This window comes from Calonectris borealis, chromosome 8, assembly GCF_964195595.1.
Source record: "Calonectris borealis chromosome 8, bCalBor7.hap1.2, whole genome shotgun sequence".
In the NCBI taxonomy this organism is placed as follows: Eukaryota; Metazoa; Chordata; class Aves; order Procellariiformes; family Procellariidae; genus Calonectris; species Calonectris borealis.
In genome coordinates, this window is record NC_134319.1 from 14,510,406 (window position 1) to 14,538,104 (window position 27,699).

Below are 27,699 nucleotides of genomic sequence, written 5' to 3' on the forward strand. Positions count from 1 at the left end.
TAACAAAGGGCAAAGTAGGCAAGTGTAAACTGTTCTGGCAAATACAGGCATGTCTGTTGACCTTCATAGTTCTACACATACAAAATGCCTCTAGACAGTCGAAGCATTTTCATTGGTGCCGAATCCAACAGCCCTGACATAATGACCCCCTCCAGTAATTCCCAGATACAAAAGGTGGGTTCTGCCACATTTTTCCAGCTCTATGTTGCTCGTTCTTCTCCTGGAAGGCAGATCTTGCTCCTTCTTTTACACAGTAGTCTCCTTTCCTGATTTTCCACCTCCATCCATGCTCCTGAAGCCACGTCCACAACTGGAGGTTGTAAGCTGGATGCACCCTTGGAGAGGTGACCTTGAGAGACTTACAGGTTTCATTTTCATTTATTGACTTTGGTATAGACTGTGGGTGGAAGTCTGGGATATCACCTAACCTGCCTGTGTCTCAGTTCCCCATCTACAAAATCCTACCTTTTCTGTTTTGATTTAAACAAAACACACCCAAAGTCCTAAAGGTCACATGTGCTTCGATAGCAATATGAACTCATTTGGCACCTTAATCTTGTTTAGGTAAGCATAAACCAAATAATGAATCCTAAGAAATGAAACAAACTGAAATTTCCTTTCAAGCACTGCTCTCCAGAATGTTTTTACTTTGAGTGAAGGATGGTGCAAGAATAAGTTGCATAGTTAGAAAGGTACCTTGTTTCCCCACTAACAAGCAGAGCTAAAAAGGAAATTCTGTCAAGGATTCAACTGGTTGGTAGATTTAACCTTGAACACCCTTTTGATATCCCAGAGAAGTTACACATTGCACGTACTTGTTTCTAAACCCTGTGCTATTGTTCCCATTGCTGAGCACTGAAGATGGTCTGGAGACACAGAGGGGAGGTACTCCAGCCCAGTCAATGGATGCCCTCCTTGCAGTAACTGAGTAATGCATCTCTCTCAAGTCAACCAAACCTGTCCCTAAAGCAAAGTTTCTTCTCCTGTAGAAAAGATTGTCTAGCATGGAATTTAAGATAAAAATTGTGGCCAAGAAAGTAGGTTGGGGTAGTCTATTTTGAGCAGAATTGCTTGTAATTTTTAAGCATCAATGGGCACCTCAAGGCTACCGTGCTCAGTGTTTTAGAAATGTCTTCAGTATATGAAATGAATACTTTTACAATAATCAGTATTTATTTTACTTAAAGCTTTAACTTCTGAAGTCACATTAACAACTCTAACACTCAAAGCATGTACAAGACAAAACAAAACAAACCCCAAGTATCAAACTCCTAGCAACAGAAAACATCTATTTTAAATAAAAGAAAATCACATATTTTCATGTTTCCAGTTTCCTGGTTTGCAGGGTGCATGCATACATGAGATCTGATTCACATATATATAACTTGGCAACAAAGCTTCTGCAAATACAGAGGTCCTACCACTTCTCTCATGAAATTATTTCGTTTTCCAATTCTGCTTGCACACCATGGGTATACCACATATCAAACCTCTTGAAAATTAATAAAATATTAAGAGTTACATAATTGTGCTACCTGATTTTGTTAATGCATTTTTTAAATCCTCCTCACAAGAATTTGACAGATGATAAACTAACAATAAAGAGAATAGAGACTAGCAAATAGTTACTGGGAATGTTAGGGGCACAGAATTACTCATTGTAATTGAGTGGCTGCTGCCACACTTCAGACTTACAGCTCTGACTAACACCTATTGACAGACTTGGATCATGTCTGCCTACCTGCTTCACAGAAAAAGTAACTATGTAAGGGTCCCGCCTTACTGTCTGCATTTAAAAACATGGAAATGCTTACCCTTGCCTGTTTTTTTTCCTTCTGCTGCTTATTGTCATGATGTCTGCCTATATCCTGAAGCAGACTGTCAGTGGAAATCTCAGTGTTGTTTCCACGTCCTTCCCTTTTAATAGCTAGTTCAAGAAAGAGGTAGTAAATTGGCATCTGGAGTATTGGGGCCCAGGAAACTACTCAGCTGCAGTTGAAATCTGGTGTGTGTCAGGTGTGACGAGTTCTGGGAAAAAATCAGAAACTTCCACAAACCAACTGCAACTGCCAGAATCGCAGCACGGTGATGAAAGGGGCTCTTCAATGAACAGAGTGCTCCTTGGTCACTTACAAAGGATTATTCAATTATCTAATAATTAAACCTTTAGGTAATGAAAAAAATTTTAAAAGGAGGAGGGGAAGAAACCAGCAACAAGGACTTTGCTTCAGCAGATGTAAAACTGACACATCTGCCTCCCTCGATATTAGCAAATTGGCTCTTTCAATATGTTTCATTTGTTCTCCTGCCAATTGCTGATCTCTTGTCAATTTACTCTCAAACTTGGAAGAAAATTAAATAGTTTGATGACATATTGGTTTCTGTGTTTTATCTTTGAAATGCAAAATATATATTTCAATGATCTTAGAAATGTTTCACATCTTTGAAATCTTTGCAATTGTAAGCTGTTGGGCTTGATCTCCATCTGGAACATAAGGGTGTAACTCCATCTAACTAAATTAAGTTAGGCAGTTTATCACAGCTGGTGATCTTGTCCATAGTTTTTCCACAGATTAACATGGAACATGTCATATACTTATTTAGAAATATGCAGTGTGAAAGGGCTGACTCCTTATATACTTTAGGCATGCTTGAAAATACCTATACTAGATGATTGCCTAAAAATGCCTCCTAATAGCTTTAAATACTCAAAATGAAACGATGGAGCTGTCATCACAGCAAATCACACAAGGAAAGAAAAACGATAGCAGCATTAACTGCATCAGCCACCTGCTATATAAAGATTATTAAAATGATGGAAACAATATGTTGGCTATGCCATACATGTAGGCTAAAACCCCCAGCAGGTCCAATATCCCATGCTACAAGTTGTAATTTATATGTCTATAATTTATACAACATTTATCAAAATGCCGGCTGGAAAGGACTGGCTACTGACTGGGGTACTCATTTAACTCCTTGTTCTGTGGTTACTTACTTCTTTAGTCACAACCTGACAAAAGGATTTTGACACCAAAAGCAGGACTTTGACAAATGCCTGTATTGTACTCCTTGACGTGCTCAGGCCCACCTTGACCCTGCCAGCAATAAGCAGCCCAGTCTGTATTTTTTAGCGATGCCTCAATTCCACTGGGAACTCTTTGCCAAGGGGATGGGGTCCTATAAACATAATATGCCTAACACATCAACGGGAACCTGCTCTGTGCTCAATGCAGCGGCAGCCACTTTTATTCAAACACAGGAAGAAGAAAAGGAGAAAGAGGAGGCGGCAGTGGCAACGTCCTCTTCATAGGCGGTGTTTTAGCATGCAGGAGTTTAAAGGCAGTCCTAAACAAACCTGCTCTCCCCTGGTCCTGAAAAGCACCCTGATCGCCCAGCTGCGGGCAGTACCTGGGCAGAAATGCACCCCATCCCTCCTACTGAAGCTACTCCACTTGGCAAAAGCAATTCAATCACCCCGAGCCCATGAGCACATCTCTCCAGCTGGGCAGGTAGCATCTTCATGCAGGAGTCTTGATTTCAAGTTCCTGCCCTAGGGATGCCTAATAAATTTTATCCAAGAATTGTTTAAAGTAAAATAATCTGTCATATAAACGAATGGAAAGAGGCTCATTTTCAGAGCCACTGCCACTGTGGATGGCCAATATAGATGAAAGTGCTTACATTTAGGCATTCTTGACTGAAAACAAAGGCTCCCCTCTCTTTATGCTAAGTTTACCCATCTGTAAAGCAGACACATTACAGTCTACCTAACTCAGAGAAATGGGATAATACAACTTTGGCAAAAGAAAGGCTCCATCACATTGCTTTACTAGACATAAAAAGGTAGTATGAATATATGATTTTAAATCAACATTAAGATAGTGTAGGTTCTGGGACATTCCTGATATTGCTTTGGCTGGATAATGTAATCCATTTTCTAACAGGTCTCTTGCCGTGCTTGATATTCCACAGAGCCAGCCTGTGTTTCAAGATGTACATAGCTAATCTGCTGAGAAAAGAAATAATAAACAACACTTTATCCTGCATTATTTTATTCATGAAAGCATTATTCCGATCGGTGCAATCTTGAAGTATGGGTTGGATCTTGGGATCATATAGCCATGCTGACATACCCAAGTTAGTCTGCTTTAAACATTCTTTAATTCCAGAGGAGGAAGGTGGTGTAAAATCTTTAAGGCTGTCATATCAGGTTTAAAACTTCCTTATATTCTTTTTCCTTTTTTTGCTTTTGTTTTGGCATAGTTATGTAATGAAAAATCTCATTACACTATTACCCATACTTTCCTAAGTGAATAGTCTGAGCAGGGTATTAACTGCATTAACAGTTCGTTTCCAGGGTGGAAGTGACAGCATCTGCCTCTGCTTGTCCCCAGCACAGGAAGTTTGGCTTTCGGGAGCTCCCACAATAAGCACTTAACAATGCAAGAAACAGGAATCTCTTGAGCAAGTTTATGTTGGTTTTTTTTCCAGGAGCTGGACTGAAATTTTTGTAATATGTACAAAGTGTCTACACATTCCTTACAAGTCAGCCATCACATATTTTCGGTAGTATTGTTTTCACAGGATAATCCTTAGTGATATACAAAATGAAACCTGTTATCTCTTTGATGAATGCGTTTTAAAGTCCAAAGATAAGTGTGGGTAAGCGACACAAAGAAGACAGTGAAGATTTGCAGAGCAGTGACAAGAGCTGGCAGAAAGGAAAACCGGTTTCTTTAGAAGTGGCTTCTCAGGGGTCATCTCTCAATATAATTTAACTGTACGAATCCACACTTGTGCAGTATATATAAATTAGTACTAAAACTTCATTAGACACCATCCTTAGAAATTGTTTCAGAGAGGTGGATCCCAAGGTCATGCAGACACTGACCAGAAGTTCTTGCTAGATCAGGTGCTGAGAGCTGTCTCCCATGACAGTCCTGGATACTAAGCTACTGTTAAATGTCTGTCTTGTCACAGATTTATTCTGTATGTGTTTGAAACTGAACCATGTCACATATTTGGCAGGAAATGTAATCCCTCCACAAAGAGGATTTGATCCTTGGTGTGATCCTGCAGTTCTCAGGCTCTCGGTAAAGCCAGTGCGAGTTCTGTCCGTGTATTTCTGTTCTGAGTAAGGGACAAGCCCCAAACATGGGGTTACGAGAGCAAAAGCTCCTATCCCCAGTAATCCACATGGCCCGGATGGCATGAGAAGAGATGGGTTACAGATGCAAACTGCACAGTGCACAAACGTGATGCCTACATCTGAATTCATACAGAGAAACTGCATTATTTTTTAAATTGGTTCCAAAGCCCCAGGTGGCATGTGATGCAAAGAGCAGCACAAGAATTACTATGAAAGAAGCAAGGCATGGCTCCAGGTTTGAACTGCACCAGACAAAATCACTGAATGAATGACAGCTTAGGGATCATCCCCTAAAGCCAACAGCTCCAGAATTCCCCCATCAAATCGACTCCCAGTTTTGAGACTGTCTTTGACTTCCCCTGCTCCTTTCTTCTGTTCAGACCATCATGGCAGTCCTCCTCCCCCTCCCAACAGCCATGTCATGCCTTTCTGTCCTTTCTCTCTGACTGTATCGCCTAGTTAATAGCTAGTCCCATCTCTCTTCCATTCCTCGTGCTCTGGCGGTACTCCCCACATGTGACGGCCCGTGGCTGAAGGGTATGCTGCTCCCTTTGCCTTAAAACCCTAGGTGTGAAACTCAGCAACTGCTGAAAGTCTTCCAAGAAAAAGGCGAAGAGAGGGAGAGCGAACCTGCAGTTATCTTCTGGTATGATTGCTCTTCTAAAATAACGGAATAAATACTATGAGTGTAAAAATCATCTGGAACAACAGGGGAACCATGGCCAATAAACAGTTTGTATTTTCAAAGAACAGATCGTGCCAGACAAATGTAATTGCTTCTTCACCATTTTCTGGGTTAGCGTACGGAAGGAACAGAGTGGCTGCAATATATCTGGGCTGTACAGCATTTGATACAGTGCTCACAAAATCTTATTAGAAAAATAATTTATAATGTCTTGGATAAGAGTGCTGTCATGTGGGTTGAAAACTGGCTGAAGGAATGTAAATAAAGGATAATGAGTCATGACAAACAGCACTGCACTGAGCTGTGAAGAGGTATCCAGTTGGGTTGCCACAGGAGTTGGTGTTAAGCCCAGTTTTATTTTACATATTTATTAATGCTCTGGAAAAAGAGATGAACAGCCTGAGAATTAAATTCACAGATGATACTAAATTACTAGATGTTGTTAATACCAATCAGATCAGAGATATTATATAGAGGGAAAGCAGAGAGGATAGGAATGGGAAGAGTCAGTGACCAGATTTACCTCTACAAATATGTCAGGGAGGGTTTTATGTCCCAACTGATAATAACAGGAGCCCACTGACAGACCAGCCGAAAGCAGCTTACATCTGGTCTGTCAAAGGCTGGAGCAGAGAAATAACAACAAAACCAGCTAGGAGATAATTATTAATTATAACACTTCCCAAAAACCTCCCATTTTTTAGTCTCAATAAGTTTCAAAGTTTGGAATTTTCTAAGATTTTGCCTGGTCACATGCTATAGAGTAGCATATAGCAATGTAATACAGAGTCATCTGTCTTCACATCACTATATTATGTCACTTTTCTGAGGAGAAATCAGTGGTAAAAATCTCACCATTTTCTTTGTATACCTTGTTTACTTATACTATTAACATGAAGAGAACAGAAGTAGTAAAAACTGACCCAAAGGTAATAAGCTGTTTCAGGAATTTCACTCTCCACAAGAAACTCAACCCCCCCAAATTGAATCCGCTTAAAGGTGTTAAAGCAAAAATAAATTCTCTACCTATTTGCAGCAGCTGCCTGATAGATCCCATGTTACAGAATGAAAAAAGTTTTTTTTTCAAGCACTATGGTCTATGTGCTATAGAAAAACCTGTGAAAGTATTCCATTGTCCGAATCTATTTTAGTGAAACTATGTGCAGAGTGTTTAACTACAGTATGTTTTTATTTATTTCTTATCCATTTATAGAGCACATTTGTATGATGAATTTGATATGGATCTAAATTTTGTGAATTAATCTTTTATATAGATTAAAGGAATTCAGATGGTTTCAATGCTTTTTAAAAGTACATGGTCTATATATGTGTTGTATTTATAAAGAATCTTTCCCTACTACGTTATAACCCAAGGAGTAGAAAAACCTAAATAGACCGTGGGTCTAATGAAATTCTTCAGTTCAAATAAAATTTTGCCTCTTAAGATAACATTATATTACTCAAAATGAAGCCAGATCTCAACAGTTGCAGGTCTTAAGGAATGTTTTGTTTGCTTCCTACCATTTTACGTCTTGACTTTGCTTGACTTTGGTGGCTAGGGAAATGCAAGCTCAAGGTCAAATTTTTTTCATGGCTCAATGCAAACTAAAACTACCCTTCTGTGTGGATTCTTCAGTATATGCATTGTGAGTAATTCACACGGAGGTGCCTTCAGGTTGCTTCAAGTTATGACAGAGGATGACTTCAGCAAAGGAGTGAAAACCATGTCTGGCTCCAAGTACAAGTCCTGAATACTTGAGGATCTGATTTCTGACACTTAGCACGGTACAGAGCAGAGTCTGTCAAAGACTGTCGTGAGAGATGAAATGAATCAGCCTTTTGAAATATCTATCATTGCCAGTGGCCACTATTTTTTCGTATAAGTATCCCCAAAGAGACTACTAAGGGAGTGGGGTTAAAAATTTCCAGGAGGAATTTAATTGTAGTAGTAACCAAGTAAATATAAATTTTGGTTTTGTACAATGCTATTACTTGCATAACATAAAACAGTAGCGTGTGGATGCTTTATTTTTTAAGGGAATGTTACATCTCATAAAATTCTTAGGACTAGCAAGGGAAAAATCCCTGGGTCTGAATCTCATTTGATGAAAACTGGTGTAGTTACTTTGAATTTAGAGAATGCCTTTCAAAGACAATAAAAAGTCATTTCAATGGGTTCTATTATATTATAATTTTCTCTTTTGCCTCAAGAATTGAACACATCTTTTCTGTGGAATATTTGCAGAGGCTTTTCCTTCCACCAAAATTTGTGCAGAAGTTAAACCCAAATATGCCTGGAAAAGTAATGTTGAGCTTGTTTCTGGCAGTGATCCGGCAGCATCTTTATATCTGCACAGCATTGTGAATATCTCACAAATTCACAATACTTTAATTCTGAACCATACTATTTTCCATAGAGGCAATATCCTCAGTGCTAGTTTGAATGCTCTGAATGTTAAGTGTCTGGCTCTGGCTAGATTCTCTACATTTTCTGTCCATGAACACGTAGCACATGGCCCTTGATTACTACTTTTAAATTGATCTGTGTCTGCTATGAAAATATATTGCTTCATAAAAGTCTTTCAGAGTATCAGCTTCCAAATTAATGATTTTTCTCTCAAGCTCTGACTTTGAGAGCTTACAGTACAGAATCGTGCAGTCCAGCTACTTGAATCAAATTGAAATCCATCCATCTGCAATTTGGATCCAAATTCTTTCAGTGCTGTTGGCTCATCTCTAGGTAAAGAGCAGCCATTGTCCTGTTAAAGTGACTGTAAATAATTCTAGCTTCAAGGGTGAAATTCACCCTGCTTCACTGGGGACCACTTAATCCCCAGGACGTTCTTGGGTTTGATCTTCAGCTGGTGGGAGCTGTGTAACTCTGCTGTAATCGATAGAGCTGTGCTGCTTTACACCAGGTGAAGAGGTGGCCCTGGCAGCGTCGGTGCACAGAAGTGCAGTGCTGCATGCCAGCTCTGCAGCCAACAGAGCAGCATGCACTTGCTGGGTGCAGAGGGATGTGGGGTCACTATGTTGAGCCAGAAACCCTGACTCGTTATGCTCATTGCACAGGGCAATATACTCCAGGTGAGGAGGTGAAAAAGGCTAGTGTTTCATTCTGTGCTGTGACCATCTCTCATTTTTCATCTCCAATGATTCTGTTACTGTGCCTTTTTGGGGGTTACATGCGTTCTGTAACACAAACAGTACCACACCAGAGAAAGGCTTATTTACAGCAGAGATTCAATAAAGTGTCAAAAGGAAAAATTTTCCGATGAAAAGAGATGGGCCCTAACCAAGAAGGAAGGTACTTGTTGTTAATGCAACTATATCAGAACAGGAGATGAATCATGATGTGATAGCACTATTTGAAAGGATGTTTTGAATGGAGCTGTCAGCAAGTATTTTCATAGCAAGTCTTCCATTTCTGCTTTATGGGGTTTTTAACCACCAAGAAGAAAACATAAGTAACAAGGAGGGATTTAGGAATTGTTTAGTGTTTGGCTGTTCAAAGAAAGAAAAAGAGCCCTCCACATGCATTGCAGCTAATGAAAATTGCCATTATGGGTTTTTTCCTCCATTTGCGGGTGTTAAGCACTGTAATAATGCAAAGTCCTTATGATTTTCTAAATCTTCTCTATAAGGAGGACATTATCTACTTATTTAATTACCGAATCTTCGACAGCAAGGAGCTGCTACCACCAGCAGCTCCAGCTCATTCACATAGTTCCCCTCCCTAATTAAAGGGTCTTTGGAGTTAAAAATAAAGTAATAAATCAATCAAAAGCCCAAACTGCCAACAGATCATAGGGGAAAAAAAAAAAACACTTCAGGGACAGATTTTCAATTGCTCAGCACCCACAACTGGGATTATTCTTTTGAAACCACTCAGTCCTCCTTTAGGCACCTAGGATAGAGCCAGACAGTTTAAAAGTGCTCAACAAATATTTCTTTGGAAAATCCACCCCTAACTGTGGCTTTGTGTCCTACAGCCATTGTGGCTTGCAAGAGTCAATCGCAAGTCACTTCCCTGTTGGAGGAAAGTCACCAGCATCACCCCTTCTGCAGGAAACTGTAATAAAATACATTACTGTAGTCATCTGTGCTCTTGCCGTTGCTTACTGCAACAAGAACAGAGGCAGCAGGCATATCAAGAGACTATTTTTACCACGCTACCAGTGAAAGCAGCAATAGCCCTGCGCTTGGATTTCTGTTGCAGCGCTCAAAACCAGATGTCCATATTGCAGCACAGACCCCTTACTAGTTTGAATATCAAGCTCAAACTTGAATGCTGCTGTCTGCATGGCATTCCTTGAGGGTAATGTGCCCTTGTCAGGTTAAAAGTTTTGCGAATGTTCATCAGGTTAAGGCCAAAGCTTGAGTAATAATTCAAGAGCACTTTACAGCTAATAAAAGCTGCAATAGGTTTCTCTGAGACCAGAGAATACAACCCAGAGGCTTTTTAGCACATACCTCCACTCCAAGAAGAAGCATTTGGCGGTATTAGCATACTACCTGTTTATTCAAGAGGATGTACAAAAAGTTCAGTTAACAGTTCTTTTCTTTGCAGCCCACAGCTGTGCAAATATTATCCCAGCCTCTCCTTTGACATCCGTCTAAGCCTCAGACCTCATGTGCAAAATGATACAACTGGAGCTCAACACTTCTGTAGCCCACCACTGTGTACCGACACATCTAGAACTGAATATCTAGCTTCTCCTTTGAGAGTGGTAGTGCTGTATGATGCACCCCTGAAGCGACCTCGTTTTCTAAAAACAGCTTTCTAAGAATTTCCTAGATTTTAACCATGGAGCTGAGGATGATGAAAGCTTTGTTGAATCAACGTACCAATATTTGCATGACAACCCTAAAAAAGCAGCCAAATCTCACAGTCGTTTACAACTGCTACCCCGCATAGTTTCTATTTTGATTGGCCCAGATGAAAAGCTGTATCAAGTTTTAGAAGCTTCTCTCTATCTCTGCTTTCAAGTCAATACACTTTTGAAGGCTATTTGCCTTTCCCATTTTCTCTGTGGTAGTTAAGGAGATGAAATTCTTTCTGTATGCACCAGATATCCCTTACACAATGGGACAGAAATATTGATATTTTTATATTGCACAGTGGGTCATATTTATGAATTGATGCATGCTTCATCATAGCTCTAAATAATGAAAAGTTTTGGATAGGTACCAAGGGCCTGAACCTGTTCGCCTGAGTACATCCAGCTTCCACAGATCTCCCTTCTGAACTTCTTACAGGCTCATTTTGAAAACGTAGTGCTTCCTCATGATCAATGCTACCCACCAAAATGATTTATTGAAGACAAAAAGTAAGGCAAAGCCTCCACTGTAATACGATTTTCCACCTACTGCTTTCCCATCACCACAGAGAGCTAATGCAAGGCTCAGCGCTCCCATTTAGGCCCACAGAGCTGAACTTCTCTTTCAGTTCATGCCAACATCTTGAAGAATTTCTCTGGTGATTTTTCAGGGCCTCTGATGTTACAGAGATCAGTGATGAAGACCTTCATGTGGTGCAGAGATCACTGCTGCAGTACCCCCCCGCCCCCCACGACACTCCTGACGCAAACTGCGAGCCAGAGCTGTGCTGCCCTCAGCCTATTTGAATCTTGGGGATATTCAAAAACCATTACAACATTAGGAGGGCAGTGAGGAACACTGGACTCTCTCCTAACCTGGAACAGAATATGAGAAGATAGTGCAATGGTCATGAGAACGGACCTGCAACTCCTCTGCACGGATGGGGCAGGAGAGAAGCAGTGGTCTCCTGGTCTAGGATGAATTCACCTTTTCTCTTAGTCTTCCTTTGGTAACTTTCTGGGAATGAAAACTGCAATACCTCAGCCTAATTCCACATTCTTTAAAATTGAGATCCAGACACTTTGCCACAAATAAGTATTAAAAATATAAATGTGCAAGTCGCCATCTATGCTTATGTTTTCCCTCTATGTAACTTACGTAGATTGCTGCCTATGTGCATAGCTTTCATTACAAATAAAACATAAAAGCCAATGCATATCCTGAAGAGCTGTTTTTCTTTATTGCAACACCATTACATGAAGCCTACTAACATAAACAAAGATTGGACTCGGCTGTTTTTGAACAAATAACCATTTATTGTTAAGGCTTTTCAGGAGCTTTCATTTTCCTTTTTGAAAAAACATGATCCTGTGCCAACCTAACAAATGTGTAACATTAAGTAATAAGCAAAATAATGGGACACCCTGCCACACTGGTTTATAGACAACTTTAGACTGTCACAGTTGTACAAGTCTAAGCTAAGACAGAAACCCAGTTAAATAAAGCAGACACATTAAATCAAAAACCCACCAGCGGAGTCCCTTGGGGCATAGCTGCTGTTCCTAAACACTACAACTGGCCTTTCAAGCGGGAGGATGCACAGGAATAACAGGAGGATGCACATGCAGCCCATGTGCTGCTCTCCCCGCCCCACCGCTGGAGCATCGTGCAGGAGAGCACAACCAGAGAGCCTTTTCCCTGTATCATCTCCTGGCACAGCAGCAGCGAGCACAGGACAGAGCCATCTCAACCCTAAATAAGCAGCCACGCGTACGGTGGGCAGATCAAAGGAGAAGCCCCCGCGCCTCTGCCGTGCAGACCTGCCTGCTTCCTCCGTCCGCTGCACGGCAGCAGGTGAAGCTCCAGCCCCTGGTGCTCGTTGAAGTTAATTCCACCAGAAGTCTCCATTTTGAAGTTATCATGAATCTCTTAAACTTAGCCCGAAGTAATCACACAACAACCTATCCATTAGACAATGAACAGAGATTATTCAGCTTCCTTGTACCACAGCGAAACAGCAGCTTCCTTCCTGTCAGTGATTGTGGTTGTGATTAACTGCACAGTTCAAGGTGAAAGAAGAATGCGGTTCCAGGCATATATGGCTTCCTTTAACCTCAGCAAAATACAGTGCCAGATATTTCAATTAGTGTGTACCAAGGTCACAAAATCAATTTCTTATCGCTGAAAAACACACATACTGTAAATTTCATTTTCAAGCCATAATCTCTAAATTAAATCTGTGTACCTAAAAAATATGTGCAAAATTGCAGTCCTTCAGCCCCCTCCTCCTCCTGCAGCTGAGCAGCATTTTCACAAACATCACCTGGCTTTGTACTCTATATTTAGAGCACAATGTTTGGTTAGATTCTAATCTTCTTGGAGAACGTCATTATCTCTTTCTTTGGCAAATAGAGGCCCAAAGTGTCAATTACCTTCTTAAACTCTTTCATACACACAGGGCTGAGCGGGGTTTGATATTCTGTCTGCCAACAGCTCAGTCGGCAATTTTTCACAGTCATACACAGAAAAATTGTGCACCAGCAAATCATCCTAGATAAATTACACATTTCAAATGAGGTTACAGACAACTTCACCACTCCTGGCCAGTTTGTACTGGAAGAGGAAAACCAACAAACAAAAAAAGCAAAAACACTCCTAAAGAGAACACTTTTCTACTATTGAACTCTATGAGTTATTGAACAGAGACAAAAGTAAAATCAGTATGCCAGATTGGTGGAATATTATATGGAAATCAATGTAGCTGCACAAAAATGACATCATTGTCTCTTCTGTGTGTAATTCCTTACAATACGTCCCTTGTTATGTGGGTAACACTAATTTCATAACCCCAAAGGCAGCTGCAGAATCTGATGGCTGTAACAGGCTCTACCGTGTGCAGACCTAGGTACAGAAGATGTCTCAAGGAAGTGCAATTTATGGTAGCAATTTCTTTCCAACAAATGCCGGTCTTTCCTTAACAAAAGCTAATTTCAACTACACAAGTACAGAACGAGTAAAACTGACAATTTTGAGATTGCTTTAAATTTTTTTCATAGAAAAGGTGGCTTTTTATTCACATACCTACTTATACGTAGGTCCCTTGTGCACATTTGTGTACATTTAATATACATGTATGAGTATACATGTTCTGGAAATATCTTCCATCCTTTTACTTCAAACCAGCAAGTGAGAAGAATGTATTGTTACTGTTGGACCTTTTGGGACCACTTCAGATGCTAGAGATACAGGAAGTGAATCATATCTCTGGCAGACACAAAGTAAGCAGACTCTGAGATAATAAGTTTAAAGCTCCTTAAATGAATTTTCCCACATCCTCTAAACATGTAACATATTGATTGATTCTTAGGACTTTAAAGCAGGATGAAAAGAGTGTTTTCTCAAGAAAGGAAATTAGCATTATTTGGCAAGGGTTAAAACACATTTTGAATTAAACAAATAAGAAACCATCCATGTGCAGCCGATCAGCTTGAAATTTTGGGCACATTTTTGAGAGGGACAACTGACTGTTTTCTACCACATCGCCTACACACATTTTAAAAACTCTTTTTAGATGCAAATAGGACTAATTTAAAAGAGAGATTGGATATGATTAAAGATGTAACAAGAGGAAGTTTTGTTTCTTCCTGGCCCATTCAAAAAATGCATTACTGTATTTTAGTCATGCTTAAAGTACTGTTTCAAGAAAATGTAAACAAAAACATGGAAAAAAAGATAAAGCTGCCTTTCCCCCCTTAAATTTTGAATGTTATGAGCCGATCATGGCCTTGGTCCGAGGCTTATTAAAAAGAGGGTCAATCTTACAAATTATTATAGTGGGCTGTACCTCTGGCCCAGGCGAACTGTGTTTTCTAGCAGTAGGAAGGAGAGCTAACCTTCTGAAGATTTCTCTCTATCTCATTCAAGTGAGAATCTGGGAGGGATTTTTTCATATGAGTGAGAAAACTGCATTTGGCACTTTGAATGCATAAAATGCTTCGAGTCAAAATTTTATGGACACAGCCATTTACAGAGGTAAGACAATTGGAGTAAGACAGCCAACACTGTGTCTTATTCAGCAGGATCGTATTGTTATTTCAAACACATTGCGCTGCTTTCCATCTGACTAATGTTCTCAGGCATCACCAGGCACTGTTGTAACACACCCTCCCCTTTCGATTTCCCATCTACTCTTAAACGCTTCAACTAAAATATACTTCCAATAGTAGTTACAATAAGCAATTTCAGTTATAAAAAGTAAAGTCAACTCTACAAAAACACTGTTTTGACTAACGATGTTAGCCAAGGGTATGGCTATTTTCAGGAACATAAACATAGCTCCATGCTTTGCGACTGAAAGGCAACCATGCAACAGCTGGTTAGTCCCCAGCAGTCTACATACATCATAGCTATCAAACCCTTCCCAAATTCACAGAAAAGTGTAACATCTTGCACATAAAAAGGCAAAAGCCATACATAAAACCGTAGGTCCTGAAATGGCCTAGAACCTGCTATGTTAACCTGTACATTAACACCCATGCTTTCCCAGGCAAGTGGACTGTCATGCACTGGAATATCAAATCCTCCCGGTTAATTTGTCCAGGTTTCTTAATTCCATGATTTGCCTACAGGTTTAATCTGGAACGTGTGATCAAGATACCTCGCTGGGTAACATCGCACAGCTCAGCTCAGCAGTCAATCTCTGCACTTCAGGAAAAGACAAAAAACATTCAGCTACATTATGACCGACGAAGACATGGAAAGGAAGAAAACTTTCTGTCCCCCAAAGAGGAACCCTGAAGGCATGGGCTAAATTAAATATAATACATACATATGCAACAAACAGGATGGTGCCTCCTAACACTTCTTGGAATCACCAAAAAGCCAGACACCTAAGCCTGGAGTAGGAATTCTGAATTCAAAGACGACTTCTGCCCTTTCACACAGCCCGCGCTCTGGTTTGACCACTCTCCACCTTGAAACCGTGTAAAAGATCCAACAGAATTTGGAGGCAAAGCAGCAGAGGTTGGGAAACACAGAAGGAGGGGGGAAAAGGAAAAAGAGCAAGGAAGAGTGAGAGACAAGCCCAGAGGCTATGAGGAGCATGTCAAAAGGGCTGGGAATCGGTTGTCTGCTTTGGCCTCCTGTGCAGCACATCCCAAGTTTTCCAAGCTGTCACCCACTGTGTTGAGCCCTGTTATTTGTGTTTGGCTAAGGCACATCTTTCTCCTGCTGTGCTATGCTAGAGCAGCTGCAATTTGCCTTTTTATAGCTTGTGGTAACTGATAGCAGTGAAATGAATTTAGGAAGTGTGTGGATTGGATCTTCCGTGTCAGTGATTTCAGACTATTTGGTAAACACAGAAGTGACATCCAGTGATGTATGCCTGCTGGTAACAAAAAAAAAAAAATTCTCCTCTGGTGAACCAGCATTTGGATTAGATCGTTTTCTATTGAAGGACACTTCTGGATAAAATGAAATGATTATACACAGTGGTTTTACAGGGTCATGTTAATTTGAAAGGTAAAAATTCCCTCAAAACTATACACCGATCGGGTGCTGCAGAACGGCAATGGTGACACCAGTGAATCAAAACAAATTCAGTGACTGCAATAAAAGTTGATGGTGGGACACAGTGACATCACCTTAGAGCAAGGAGCTGATGTCTCTCAGGAAAGCTCCTTTTTACAGCTAGCAAAAGCCAGAGAGTTGGTTGTATGACCCTCAGTAAAACAAGAAAATATGTTTGTGTTCAGATGTTGAGTAGGCTTTCAATTTGATTCAGCTGAGTTTACACAAATTGCCCTGTGTTCTAAGAGGGAATCTGTATTTTGATATAAAATACCATTTTGCACTGATGTATTTTTTGCCCCTGGAAAATGCTAAATCCTCCTGCACTTCAAAAAGAGTCAGTGCCTTGCTTCAGTACAAAGTTTCTCTGATAGCCTAAGTCCCTGCTCACTATTTCTGGAAGAGCTGTAACTATTTTACAAGTAAGACTGATTAATTTTGCAGTATAATTTGCAAGTGACATTTACAAGGGAATATTGTGCGGGGATATCTGGGAGGGATATTGTGTTCAGGCTTTTCCTGCCTGCCTGCCTACCCTCCTGGAACAAACAGCACTGCTTCATTTTCCTTCCGTATTTTGCAAAGTTAAAGTAAACACTGTGATCACACTGTTTACTTTAATTTCCTGCAGTGTGCCAGCAAAGCAGCAAATTGGCAGTCAGCAATCAAGAAGCAGCCAGTATTGAAACAGCAGAGCTGCTTAGGAAAGCATCAATGATGCCAACTCATTTTTCCCTCTGTTTTAAAAATAAAATATTGGTTTCTATGAAGTTTTACTTCCACCCCAATCTTTTCTGAAATTTTGTTTGTTTCCTTTAATTTTCTTTTGGAAGAAAGCTGGGATTATGAGCAACACCTAATTTACATGTCCAACTCTTTTTATATAAAGAAATGGATTTACAAAAGTGGCAAATATATGCTATTTATCTGTAAAAAAACCATGGCATTTTTGCACAAGAGGAAGTTAACTTGTCTATAAATCGGTCTTATCTGGAAATATTTTTATTTTTATGCCAAGAGCTCTAGCTGTGCTACTTCAATTAGGTGTATGATAATGTGAAGCTAAAGCCTTGTGCATTATATTCAGAATACACATCTGCCCAAGAACGGAGTCCGAAAAGGCAAATAGTTATATTTTCAGAGGCGGTTCTTTCTCACCTTATACTACATAAAGCAAGGAATATAAATACAAAAGAAGTAGCAAGAAGAATGGGATAGTATTTTGTACCTCAGAGGTGTAAAGCTTGACAAGGTGACTCATTTATGGCTTTCTGGAAGATACTGTACAGAAGGAATTTATTGCTATGTAAGTTATAATTCCAATATATAAAAGAGGCCAGGTCCTACAACCAGTTATTTTCCTGACTATGTGCATTCCTGCACATATTCTTACGGAAGATAATGAGATTATGAAGAGGATTAGCTTTTTGTTAGACTGGCCAAAGTATACCTTCAGAAAGTCCAAAACATGACCTAATTTAAAGTGGTTGAAATCTTGTGGGAAAGATTGTAAGAGGATAATTATTTTAAAAGCCATGACTTTGACACCAGGAAATTAAATTCATATCTATATGTCTTTATCTATACACAGCAAATCCAATAATCTTGAGCTCTCTGCAGTCACTTAGCCAGCTGGCAAAGGGAGCAAAGTAAAAACTAACAAACCCCATTCCTAAGGTATGCTGACATTAGTGATTCATGATTCATCAATAGTGGTGCTAGGAAATAAATGTAACAGGGCATTATTGCCTTTTGCAGCACAGTAAACTCCAGGGAAAATGTCTAAGTATATTGCATTGAAAAGACAGAGCTAGCAAAGAAATAACTTTTACAAGTATTTAAGAGGTGTCACAAGCAAGTGAAAGTAGAGAAACAAATGTAAATCTTTTAAATACAGTGAGAATGTACCTATAAATAAAAAGGGACAGTTTTCCAGCTATACAAGCTTAAGAGGACTAACCTGAAAACTAGCATTTTTTGTTGTTCAACGTTTTTACAAGGAGAAAGAATTTGAATTGCTTCTTCCAGAATAACCCCTCAAAACAACCACTGTTCTGGTTCAGTTGTCTACCAGGATAAGCACAATAAAGAAGTTAGTTCTACGCTATGTGAAATTATTAATGTTGTTGACAGTAATTACGACTCTCATAACCTATCTAAATAACTAAAAGGGCAAATATGTAAACACAGCATACCATATATACTCTTTAGAAAATGCTTGTATTAGCACATAATTGATGATCCTCTTTGAAGGTGACTGGACTATCATTGTAAAAGCCTAAGATTATTAACTGAAGAAAAACGAGCAGCTATCTCTAGAACAGCAGATACACCTGCTGCTTTTGCCACACAGAACAGCAAGATCTAATACATCATTAAACAACTGAGGCTTTGCTTTACGTTTTCGTAGCTTTAAACTATTTATGATAGGACTTAGCCTACATTTCTAATCCTTTTTAAAGCCTACCCAATTAAAATTCAGGTTACTTGTTTATGCTATTAGAGGACTACTGCACAATATTAATAATGCACCCTGTAACATGCTGCCCTAGAGAAACATCGTCTCTCTTTCAGGGGCAACAGCCACATAGTTCTGATACAAGCTTTGCTGCTTAGCTGGGGGTAAGTGACTTTGGTGGCTGTTGAGGTATTTTACCAGAGAAAACATTGGTCTCCTGACATGAGGCTTGCTTCAAACCATTGCCACTTAACTGCAAAGCACCACAAATACATCTAGTAGCTGGTTGGCCTGGACTGACATTGGAAATTTTATTTTAAAGATTGAGTTGCCAAACACTTAGTATGATTCTTAATAAACAATTAATTGAGTCACACAATTTGTGAATGTGTATTTCACTGTACTGAATTTTCTTTAAATGATCAATAAATGTTTTTATGAATTTTGAATGTAGATTTCCCTAAGAAAATACAGGCAAAAGAGAAAGTAAGAAAAAGATACTGTATGAGAAAAAAGAACACGGAAGGTAAGATAAATGCATCCTCACACAAATGGATTTAATAACACCATAATGGGTACATATATAATGGATGGATTTAAGAATGTCAGTAATGTCAGTGAAGAACAACAGGTATCTCTATTGCAAATTTAATTGATGATTCATAATCACAACTTTCTAGAAAAGTACAGACAATGTAGTGGACACCAGATCATGGTAGATACGTAAATGCTGGTTTGATTGGTTCCAGGTAGTATTGCTAAAATTTGACTTGTTTTTCTTCTTTCTCTGCATTATTCACAAACGTAGGCCCTTGACTCTGCAAACATAATGTGCACTTATCTTTCAAATCAACCAGCTTGCTCATGGTAGTAAAATTGAATTAGTGCAAATACAGTACTAGTGTGGTGAAGGCCATTTCTTCCTATTTTCATTTGACCAGCTCAATAGACAAATAATGATTGACCTATATTTAGGGCAAGGTTAGCATTAAATTGAAGAAATATGTTTAGTGACTACATAACACGTGATGCAAAGAAGAGGCTGAGAGAACAATGTTTGTTCAGCCTTAAGAAGAGAAGGCAAAGGGGAAATTATATTGCTGTCTACAGCTACCTAATGGGGGGTTATGGGAAGAGATGAAGCTAAACTATTATTGGAAATGTACAGTGGTAAGTGCACATGAAAGGCAAAAGTTACAAGCTGCAATAAGAGAAACTGCAACTAGATATCAGAAAAAAGTTTTCAATGGAACAGGGGCCCAGAGAGGTGTGCAATCTTGGAGACACTCAAAACTCGGCTGGACAAGGCCCTGAGCAACCTTCTCTAAGTTGGACCTGCTCCGAGTGGGGAGCTGGACCAGATGACCTCCAGAGGTCTCTTCCAAACTAAATTATTCTACAATTTTTGTGATTCCTTTTTGTTTATTATTTTAGCCAGCTATGTTTCTCTCTAAGCATTTCCAGCTTATAAAAGGGTAGGCAGCTTTCTTAGGAAAAATGTATTTGCATTCTAAATTTTCCTAAAACAAGCACACTTCCAAGTACACCATGGCAAATGAGCTATAAAAACCCAAACTAAAGGTGGGCTGCTTACCTGTGCTCATACCAAACAGAAGTGCCTCTGTTACTGCTAAATTTCCCAAGATGCATGAAACACAAAAACTGACCAAACGGCTGGTTAATATTCATAACTACTTCTCAGGACATTGAAAGCTGACAAGATTCATATGAATTTCAGCCTGCCTGCAGCTGGGCATAGCTATATCTAACAGTGAAATAAGTACTAGAGCTATTCATAGTGGAGTACAACTCAAAAATGAAGGCAGAGAAAATATCCTTTTCTTTGGATGGAAGATACAGGCATCCAGAGGCAGACTCCTCTGTAGGATTTCTGGCATATTTCCCTTGCAAGCAGCTGTAGTGGAAAAATTAACACTGGCGTCACACGTGGGCATGTCTCTGTGGCACACGCACCTCCTCAGTCTTCTAGAGTAGCCCACGAGCTGTATGATTTGATCATGATCAGCTGCTGGGAAGAGTGGCCTAGCACTATGTGCATGTGGATGAGATGTGAGGGCTGTAAAGTAGCAGTCATGCCAACTCCAAGCTTCAGAAGTCCTGAGTCACAAGGGAAATTGCTGAAGCTAAATTGGAGAAGATACATTAGCATCTCTCATGGAAAAGGCAAGCTGGAAAACAGGTGATACTCAACTGAGATGCACGGTATGCTATATTAAAATACTAGGCTGAGAGTAAGTTGTAGAATTTCTCAGAAACTGCTAAAGGTTTTGGCTTTGAGAACATGTTCCTGTAAGGTGTTGTGACATAAAGTTTAATCCTTGAGCTAAAGGACTCTTGAGTAAGTTTTTCAAGCAAGCACATAACAGAAACGCATATAGGTAAAATCTGTTTACCGTAACAGAACGTTATGCCATTTCCCGTATATCCTTGGGAGCAATAGCAGCCTGTTGTCCCACCCTGAACTTCACACCTGGCGTCTTTGTGGCATGTCATGTTGCAGCTTGCAGAAGTGCAGCCATAGTCCAGCAGACTGGAAATCAGAACTGGAACACAGGAAAATCAGACTTGTTTCTTTATCTAAAAACTCATTTCGAGCTCTAAAACCAGATCTGGGCAAAAGGTGTCCACAAAATTGGTGTATTCCAATAAACTTAACATCACAGACTCGGCTATATTGCAGAATGGGGCAAGGAGTACCAACTACAGGGACTTCTCTAGTAAAACTACCCAGGGGCTAGAAACAGCAGACACACTGTAGATTAAGAACTTGTGCTCTACCAGTATAAAATTGGTAAACAACGTAGAAGTTACTCAGTGATCTGGGGAAAACATTTGAAAGGCTTTCAAAGCTCTCTAGTACTTTCCAGTAAAGCACAGACATTATTTGCACTCTGAATTATGGACTGAGTGTAATTCAAACTGCCCTGCACATATCAAGTGAAGAATATCAAAGAGGGTTCCCCTGATCAGTTTTTATTTTTATAAGCGCTTCCATACTTGTGTAGCTAACACATATGCATGGTCTGAGAGATTAAAATGACATGTCACAGTATTTACAGCATTATGACATTAGGGTTTAAAAACTTATCCAAATTATTTGAAGTTAATCTCTTAAAATACCGATTCTATGTTATGAAAGTATTGTCTTCTTTTTTCCCTCCACTGGGTGATTCCTAAATGGTATAACTACTTTCCCATTGTATGAATACATATGGTTTTCAACACAAAATAAAAAGGAATCTCTCCCTTTGAGAAAACTAACAGCTCACTGAATAATTATATACACCTTGTAATAGGTTAGAAATGAGGCAGTTAACTCGGAAGGGAAAGTAAGTATTTTACTTTGTACTTTATAAATTGTTAGCAGGACATAATGAAAGTTGCAGAATACAAAAACCCTTTTGGATGCTGTCTTCCCCTGCAGTTCTGATTTTCCCTACCCAAATATTATTCTGGATATTTGCTAGATTAGTGTTACAATTACAGGTTTTCTTGCTTCAGGAAATCTCACTGATGTGTTGTTTTCTTGGACAAATTAAAATTTCATGAAAAATTCAAGACTAAAAATTACACACAATTTTTTAACAATCATATATAATGCAAATCAATTTAACTATCACCAAGTTTCATCTTTTCATGTTTTTGAGAGAGGAGACCATCTTCCAGAGATTAAAACAGAAACCTGTGGGATTCTGTTGTCATATTACTGTTCATAACATGTGAAATCTAAAAATTTTCCAAGACGGAGGAAGAGAGAAAAAAAAAAAAAACACCAAACCCACAGAAACCCACAATGTTTCTGTTTTTTACAGAGCAAAACCCACAGTGAGCTAAAGACTGGCATTTGTGGGATTTGGTTTTGGGATGATCCTAACCATGCAATTACCAAATCCAGCAGCAGCATTAATCAAAGGTATGGAGACTTTCAGCCCCGCGTACCCAGCAGCTTCCCACCACCCCCAACACACTCGTTTCTCCTTGCCAGACCCCGCTCCCTTCCCACCTGCCACTTGCTCCCCAGGGAAGGAGATTTCACCTACCTAGGAATGGAAGCAGTTTCATTGGTGATGCTGTTGCTGTGCCGTGCCTGGTGCAGAGCCCCTGTGTCACAGAAAAAAACTCCCTGCCTTAAAATGTATGACCATGTGCAAAATACACACACATGCCTATCAAGAAAGCGATGTCCTGGTGCAGGCGCAGCCCTGACACTGCTCTTTGTCCCGAGCTTCACGTTTCCAAAAGCTCCTGAGAATCAAGGCAGGACAGGGAGGGTCAGGAGGGGCTGAGGACCTGGTCTTCTGGCAAGTATGGAATAAATGAGAAGGGAATAAAGTAAGTAAAAGAGAAAGTAAAAGAGAAGCAGGAGCCTGGGTCTTGCAGGGGATAGCAGAGAAGATTTGGGCGTGACCAGGTTAGAGGAGCATGGGTTAGAGGAGCTGCTTGGGATAGTGCCTGGGGCGGGGGGAGGATGAAGGTGGAAGGGATGAGCTGCTGGCAGAAGGAGTAAAGGAGAAGAAGAAGAATGGTGGAGCAGATCAGGGAGGGTGAGGAAGAGGTAGAGGAGATTAGTAACTAGCTCAGGGTTTACGAGCCCAGAGGTAACGGTCTACATGCTTCCTTCCACCTTTTCCTGGTGAGCTGAGTATATGTGAGCCCCAAGACCCATTTTTTTTGAGACAATCTTGGCTGACTGCAATCGTTCTTCCTACTGCTTTCTTCGGCTTTGAGATAGAGCCCTACTGCAGCCAAGCAGTGTTGCTTTAAGGGTAATGGCCTGTGAGGAGGTACAGGAAATCCACTGAACTCTGCTTTGTGAGAAAAACAAAGACGTATAGGCAGGGAGGAAAGAGGCAGGAAGGCAATTGTATGGCCGGGAATCTCAGGAGCCGAATAAGCCAAAGTTTCTATGGGTTCGTGGGACTGAAACAGGGTGTGTGTAATAGGACATATTCACTATAGCCAATTTGGTAAAGCATTTGGCATGTCCTTGTGTTAAACGTGAGAGCAGTTCTACTCTCATTATAGCATCCTAAATGACGAGACTTCAGCATGTACTTATATTATGCATAGACATGGCAGTATTTTCTCTAATCTTGTTATGGATGATGTGCATACCATCATTTCCCAGCTTCCTGGAGATGACGACTCACATATTGAAGCATTGTAAAAGTGAAGCATTGGTGTATGTCTGTCTTTACAGATGGAAACAGAGGGACATGCACAAACAGGTATGCTGCTGGAAGAATGGAGAATATCTCTAAACTAAATAAAACGGACATGAGGCTGTGGAATGTCTTTGTGACAAAATACCTCATGTCTGACTAGAAAGTTTTGAAATCGGGACTTTGATAGGGAATTGATGGGAAGGCATCAGCCTGCTTGTAGGAATTATCTTTGGTTATGGATGTGGAAACATTTTTTCTAAACTTTTAGGAACTATTTGCTCACTATCATTTTCCAGCTTCATGAACACTGCTGGCTGGAGTTCAACGGGTTAAACTCTAGTCAGACCCGGGAGGTGTGAGGCATGTAGAAATAGCACGTAGGTGTCTGGTTGGCACAAAGTACTTCTGTAGCACCTTGGCAAAGAGAGAGGAAGCTCCAGTAACCGGATGTTAATTTTCGATGAACTGCAGAAAATGAACAAAGGGTCCAGGTGTAGGAAGACTGTTTTTCTCCTGCTTGAATTTGTGAGGGTGGGAGGACGTAAAGGGGAAGAGAGGAAGGGACTGGGAGTTAGTTTGTTTTGTTAAGTGTTCCCGTAATCTAATGCACGGAGACACAGAGGAACAGAAAGTCAGAAGAACTGAGGGGAGCTTTGATCTGCATGTCCTGCCCTTCGTGCTGACATGCGCCGTGTTGTAAGCTTGGCTCGTCTGAACTAACTCAGAGATCCTGCTGCTGAATTTCAGCAGATTAATAAGGGCTGGGTTTGGAAAGCCTATAATGCAGAAATTAAATCTTATTGTCCTGTGTCTTTTTACTCTCCAAAATCAAGCTGAGAAATGTTTAATAGTAAGCAAGAGGAGAGAGTAAGAAGTTACAACCTAAAATTCAGGTCTTAGTTGCTGGAAACATATTTTTGCAAAGTCAGAGATGTACGTTTCAATTTCATCAAGACATCAGCTTTCTGCAAGGGGTGTTTGGATTGACTGGTTGGAGAGCAATTTCATTAATCATAGTGACAGTATATTTATAATAAAAACTTTAATTTCTTTTCTGATTCAAGGCCTAAGTACACAGGAGAGATTGTGGATGACTCAGAAAAAAATCAAAATCTCTCTATAAGACGACAAATGTCTCCTTTCCTTTTTGCTAGAAAAGCACATGATTACTTGCTTTTTAGTAGTCACTGTTTCAAACATATCGAGGGGCCTAGGCAATCAGATCAGGTTACTTTCCATCTGGAATAGTATAACTGAACTACTCCACTCACAGGTAGAGTGGACAACATCAAAGGTGACACAGAGGTCTAACTGGCAAATGGTTTACATTGTGACTGGCAATGGGTGAGGAGGGAGCACGTAAAGAAGAAAGGTGTGGAAGAACAGAGCAAGGACAGAAGAAGGAAGGTTAGGTCAAGAGGAACTCTGGGTGATAAAAGGAGCTTCGATCAAATTTAGAAGGCAATAGGAAGACAGTGAAGAAGGGAGATTTAGGAATATCTTAATGAGATCTCAATACTGGGAGCAGTGGATTACTTTTGCATTAGACTACTTTAAAAACTGCCTAATGTGAGTGTCAGTTAGAGGCTGAAGACAGCAAGGTCGCAGTAGGCATGGACGTGGAGAAGGATGGACTTGGCAAAGATTTTATGGGGAGAATGAAGAGGAAAGGTGAGATTTCTGAGACATTTTGGAGATTAAACCAGGAGGATTTACTGATAATATCTATTGGCATATAGGGATAAGGACTTAAACAAGTGGAGATGACCAGGTGAACACATGAGAAAGCAGACATTTTCAAATTTGTGCTGTCAAAATTTTAAAAATATGCTGAGAAAAAAAAATTGAGGTGTCATAAAATGGAAGTATTGATGGGTGCCTGTTTTTATAGCCAGGGAGGAGGGACATGCACAAACATGCATATTCCTAGAAGACTGGAGAATATGTCTAAACTAAATAAAAAAGGTACAAGAATGTGGAATGTCAGTATTGCAGAACCCATCCCTGTTTGCCTCAAAACAAAGAAGCATTAAAAATAAATGGTTTGTGGAAACACTCCAAAAGACAGCTTTTCCATTCTTACACATGTGAAACAAAGCCCCAGTTCTATACTTAAATGTGGTGTTCGTTTTATAAATGGGTTCATTTATCTTTGCAAGACTGAGTTAAGAGGGCATAAGTAAATTAATATACACAGGTTAACATGCTTGACTTCAAACCACACATTTTTGATTACTGATCACTGTGATTACAATATCTTATGTGTGACTGTAGAATTCTCAAGTTGTTTTTTTTTTTTGCTGGTGAACTGATAGGAAGACATCAGCCTGCTCTTAGAAATTATTGGATATTTTCCAAGCTTTGCATCATGAAGAAATGTATTTATTCACAGTGGTTTTAAAGGTAATTGGGATGCTGATTGTGCAGACAATGCTATGAAACTAACACCCACAGCTGATGAAGGAGGAAATTTAACACTTCCTAGAGCTCAGTCTTAGGTAGCTTTCAAAAGATAAATATAGATAAATATAGAGCAACTGCTTGCATTCCAGAAACCGCCTACAGTACCAATAAAGGAGCAAAAACTGAACAAAGCTAGTATTAGGTGTATTTCCTTCAAATGAATGTGAGCATGATCTACTGCATTAAAGATATTTATTCCTTTGGTGTGATCACATTTGGACTGCTAGCTGGATATATACCAGAGTCTGACCACATTTGCAGTTTTATATTACAGTGGGGAAAAACAAGTGTGGTATATCAGGATATATATTTATTTCTCAAATTACAAGTATGTCAGTAGATACTTAGCAAGAGCCAAAAGATGTTTGATGGGCGTCTTACAAATGTATCTGCCATAGGTTGGGGACCCCACTTTCAGACCACTATGGATCATCATTCACAACAGATGGGGAGAGTGTATATCAGACTGAGAGATCCTGAACTCTCCAGGTATGGTTCGTACATCTTCAGCCTCCTTGCTCTTGAGTCCCACATATATTCAGCACCCTCAAACTCCGGTATCTAATCCACCAATGGTGTGCTCCGATATAATCCACTCTATGTGCAGAATAGCCACATACACGTGCATGCAAACACTCACACATTTATCTCTAGCACAGAAAGACATATATGTATCTATTACTGAATTAGGCTGATAAATATTTAATGCCAATAATAAAAAGATGATAATGATCTTTCCTTTCAGCCTTTGCTTTTTTGACAAATGACTGTTCACTTGAATCACCAAGTTTGCTGCCAAAAGGAAAATGGGATGTAAAACAGACTGAGGATGCACAAATGCCTTGGATAAAGATTTTTCTCTGATGCTTCTATTTTTTTAAAGTATCAAATTAATTTATTGATTTCAAACCAATTCCTATCACTTCAAGAATTTAGCTGGTCTTTATACTACTTCAGAAATGTTTCGTTTATCCTAGTCACTAGAGCAATTACAGGGTTTTTTTTCCTAGTCAATAAAATCCGGGTACAATTGAAAACATACTTAATGTCAGATCAAAATAATGAATTTCCATGGTTGGTTAAAATTATTTTCAAATAAAAAATCCAGGGAAAACATTTTTAGAACACAGATAGTCTATCATAGAGCAGCCTACCTCAGAGGACTCCAGACAAAACTAGTGCTAGCATCTGTTTTATAACTGCCTCACCTCACCTTCCTGTCTGAGTGCCTCACGAATCCTTGTCGTTTTATGTGCAAACATCATATTCCATCTGAGCATACAGGGCTGAATATATCTCTTGGGATGATGTAACTCTAGGCAATTCTGAAACAATAAACACACAAACACACATAAACATATGCATG

The 27,699-nt window shown here is 39.7% G+C and overlaps 1 protein-coding gene across 3 annotated transcripts in view; it reads right to left on the reverse strand.

The window, feature by feature from the left end:
• ADGRL4 (adhesion G protein-coupled receptor L4) overlaps window positions 1–23,441 on the reverse strand; it is a 75,887-nt gene extending 52,446 nt beyond the window's left edge. Inside the window, exons 1-3 of one of the 3 annotated variants that reach the window (XM_075156120.1) lie at window positions 23,330–23,441; window positions 22,746–22,950; window positions 21,099–21,248 (exon numbers count right to left, since the gene is read on the reverse strand). In XM_075156120.1, coding sequence (XP_075012221.1) covers window positions 21,099–21,248; window positions 22,746–22,767 — 172 coding nt within the window. In that variant the 5' untranslated portion in view covers window positions 22,768–22,950; window positions 23,330–23,441. Of the gene's footprint in view, window positions 1–21,098; window positions 21,249–22,745; window positions 22,951–23,329 lie in introns of those variants that run through there. The other 2 variants (XM_075156119.1, XM_075156121.1) reach the window with 2 other exon arrangements.
• Between the last annotated feature and the right edge of the window lie 4,258 nt (window positions 23,442–27,699).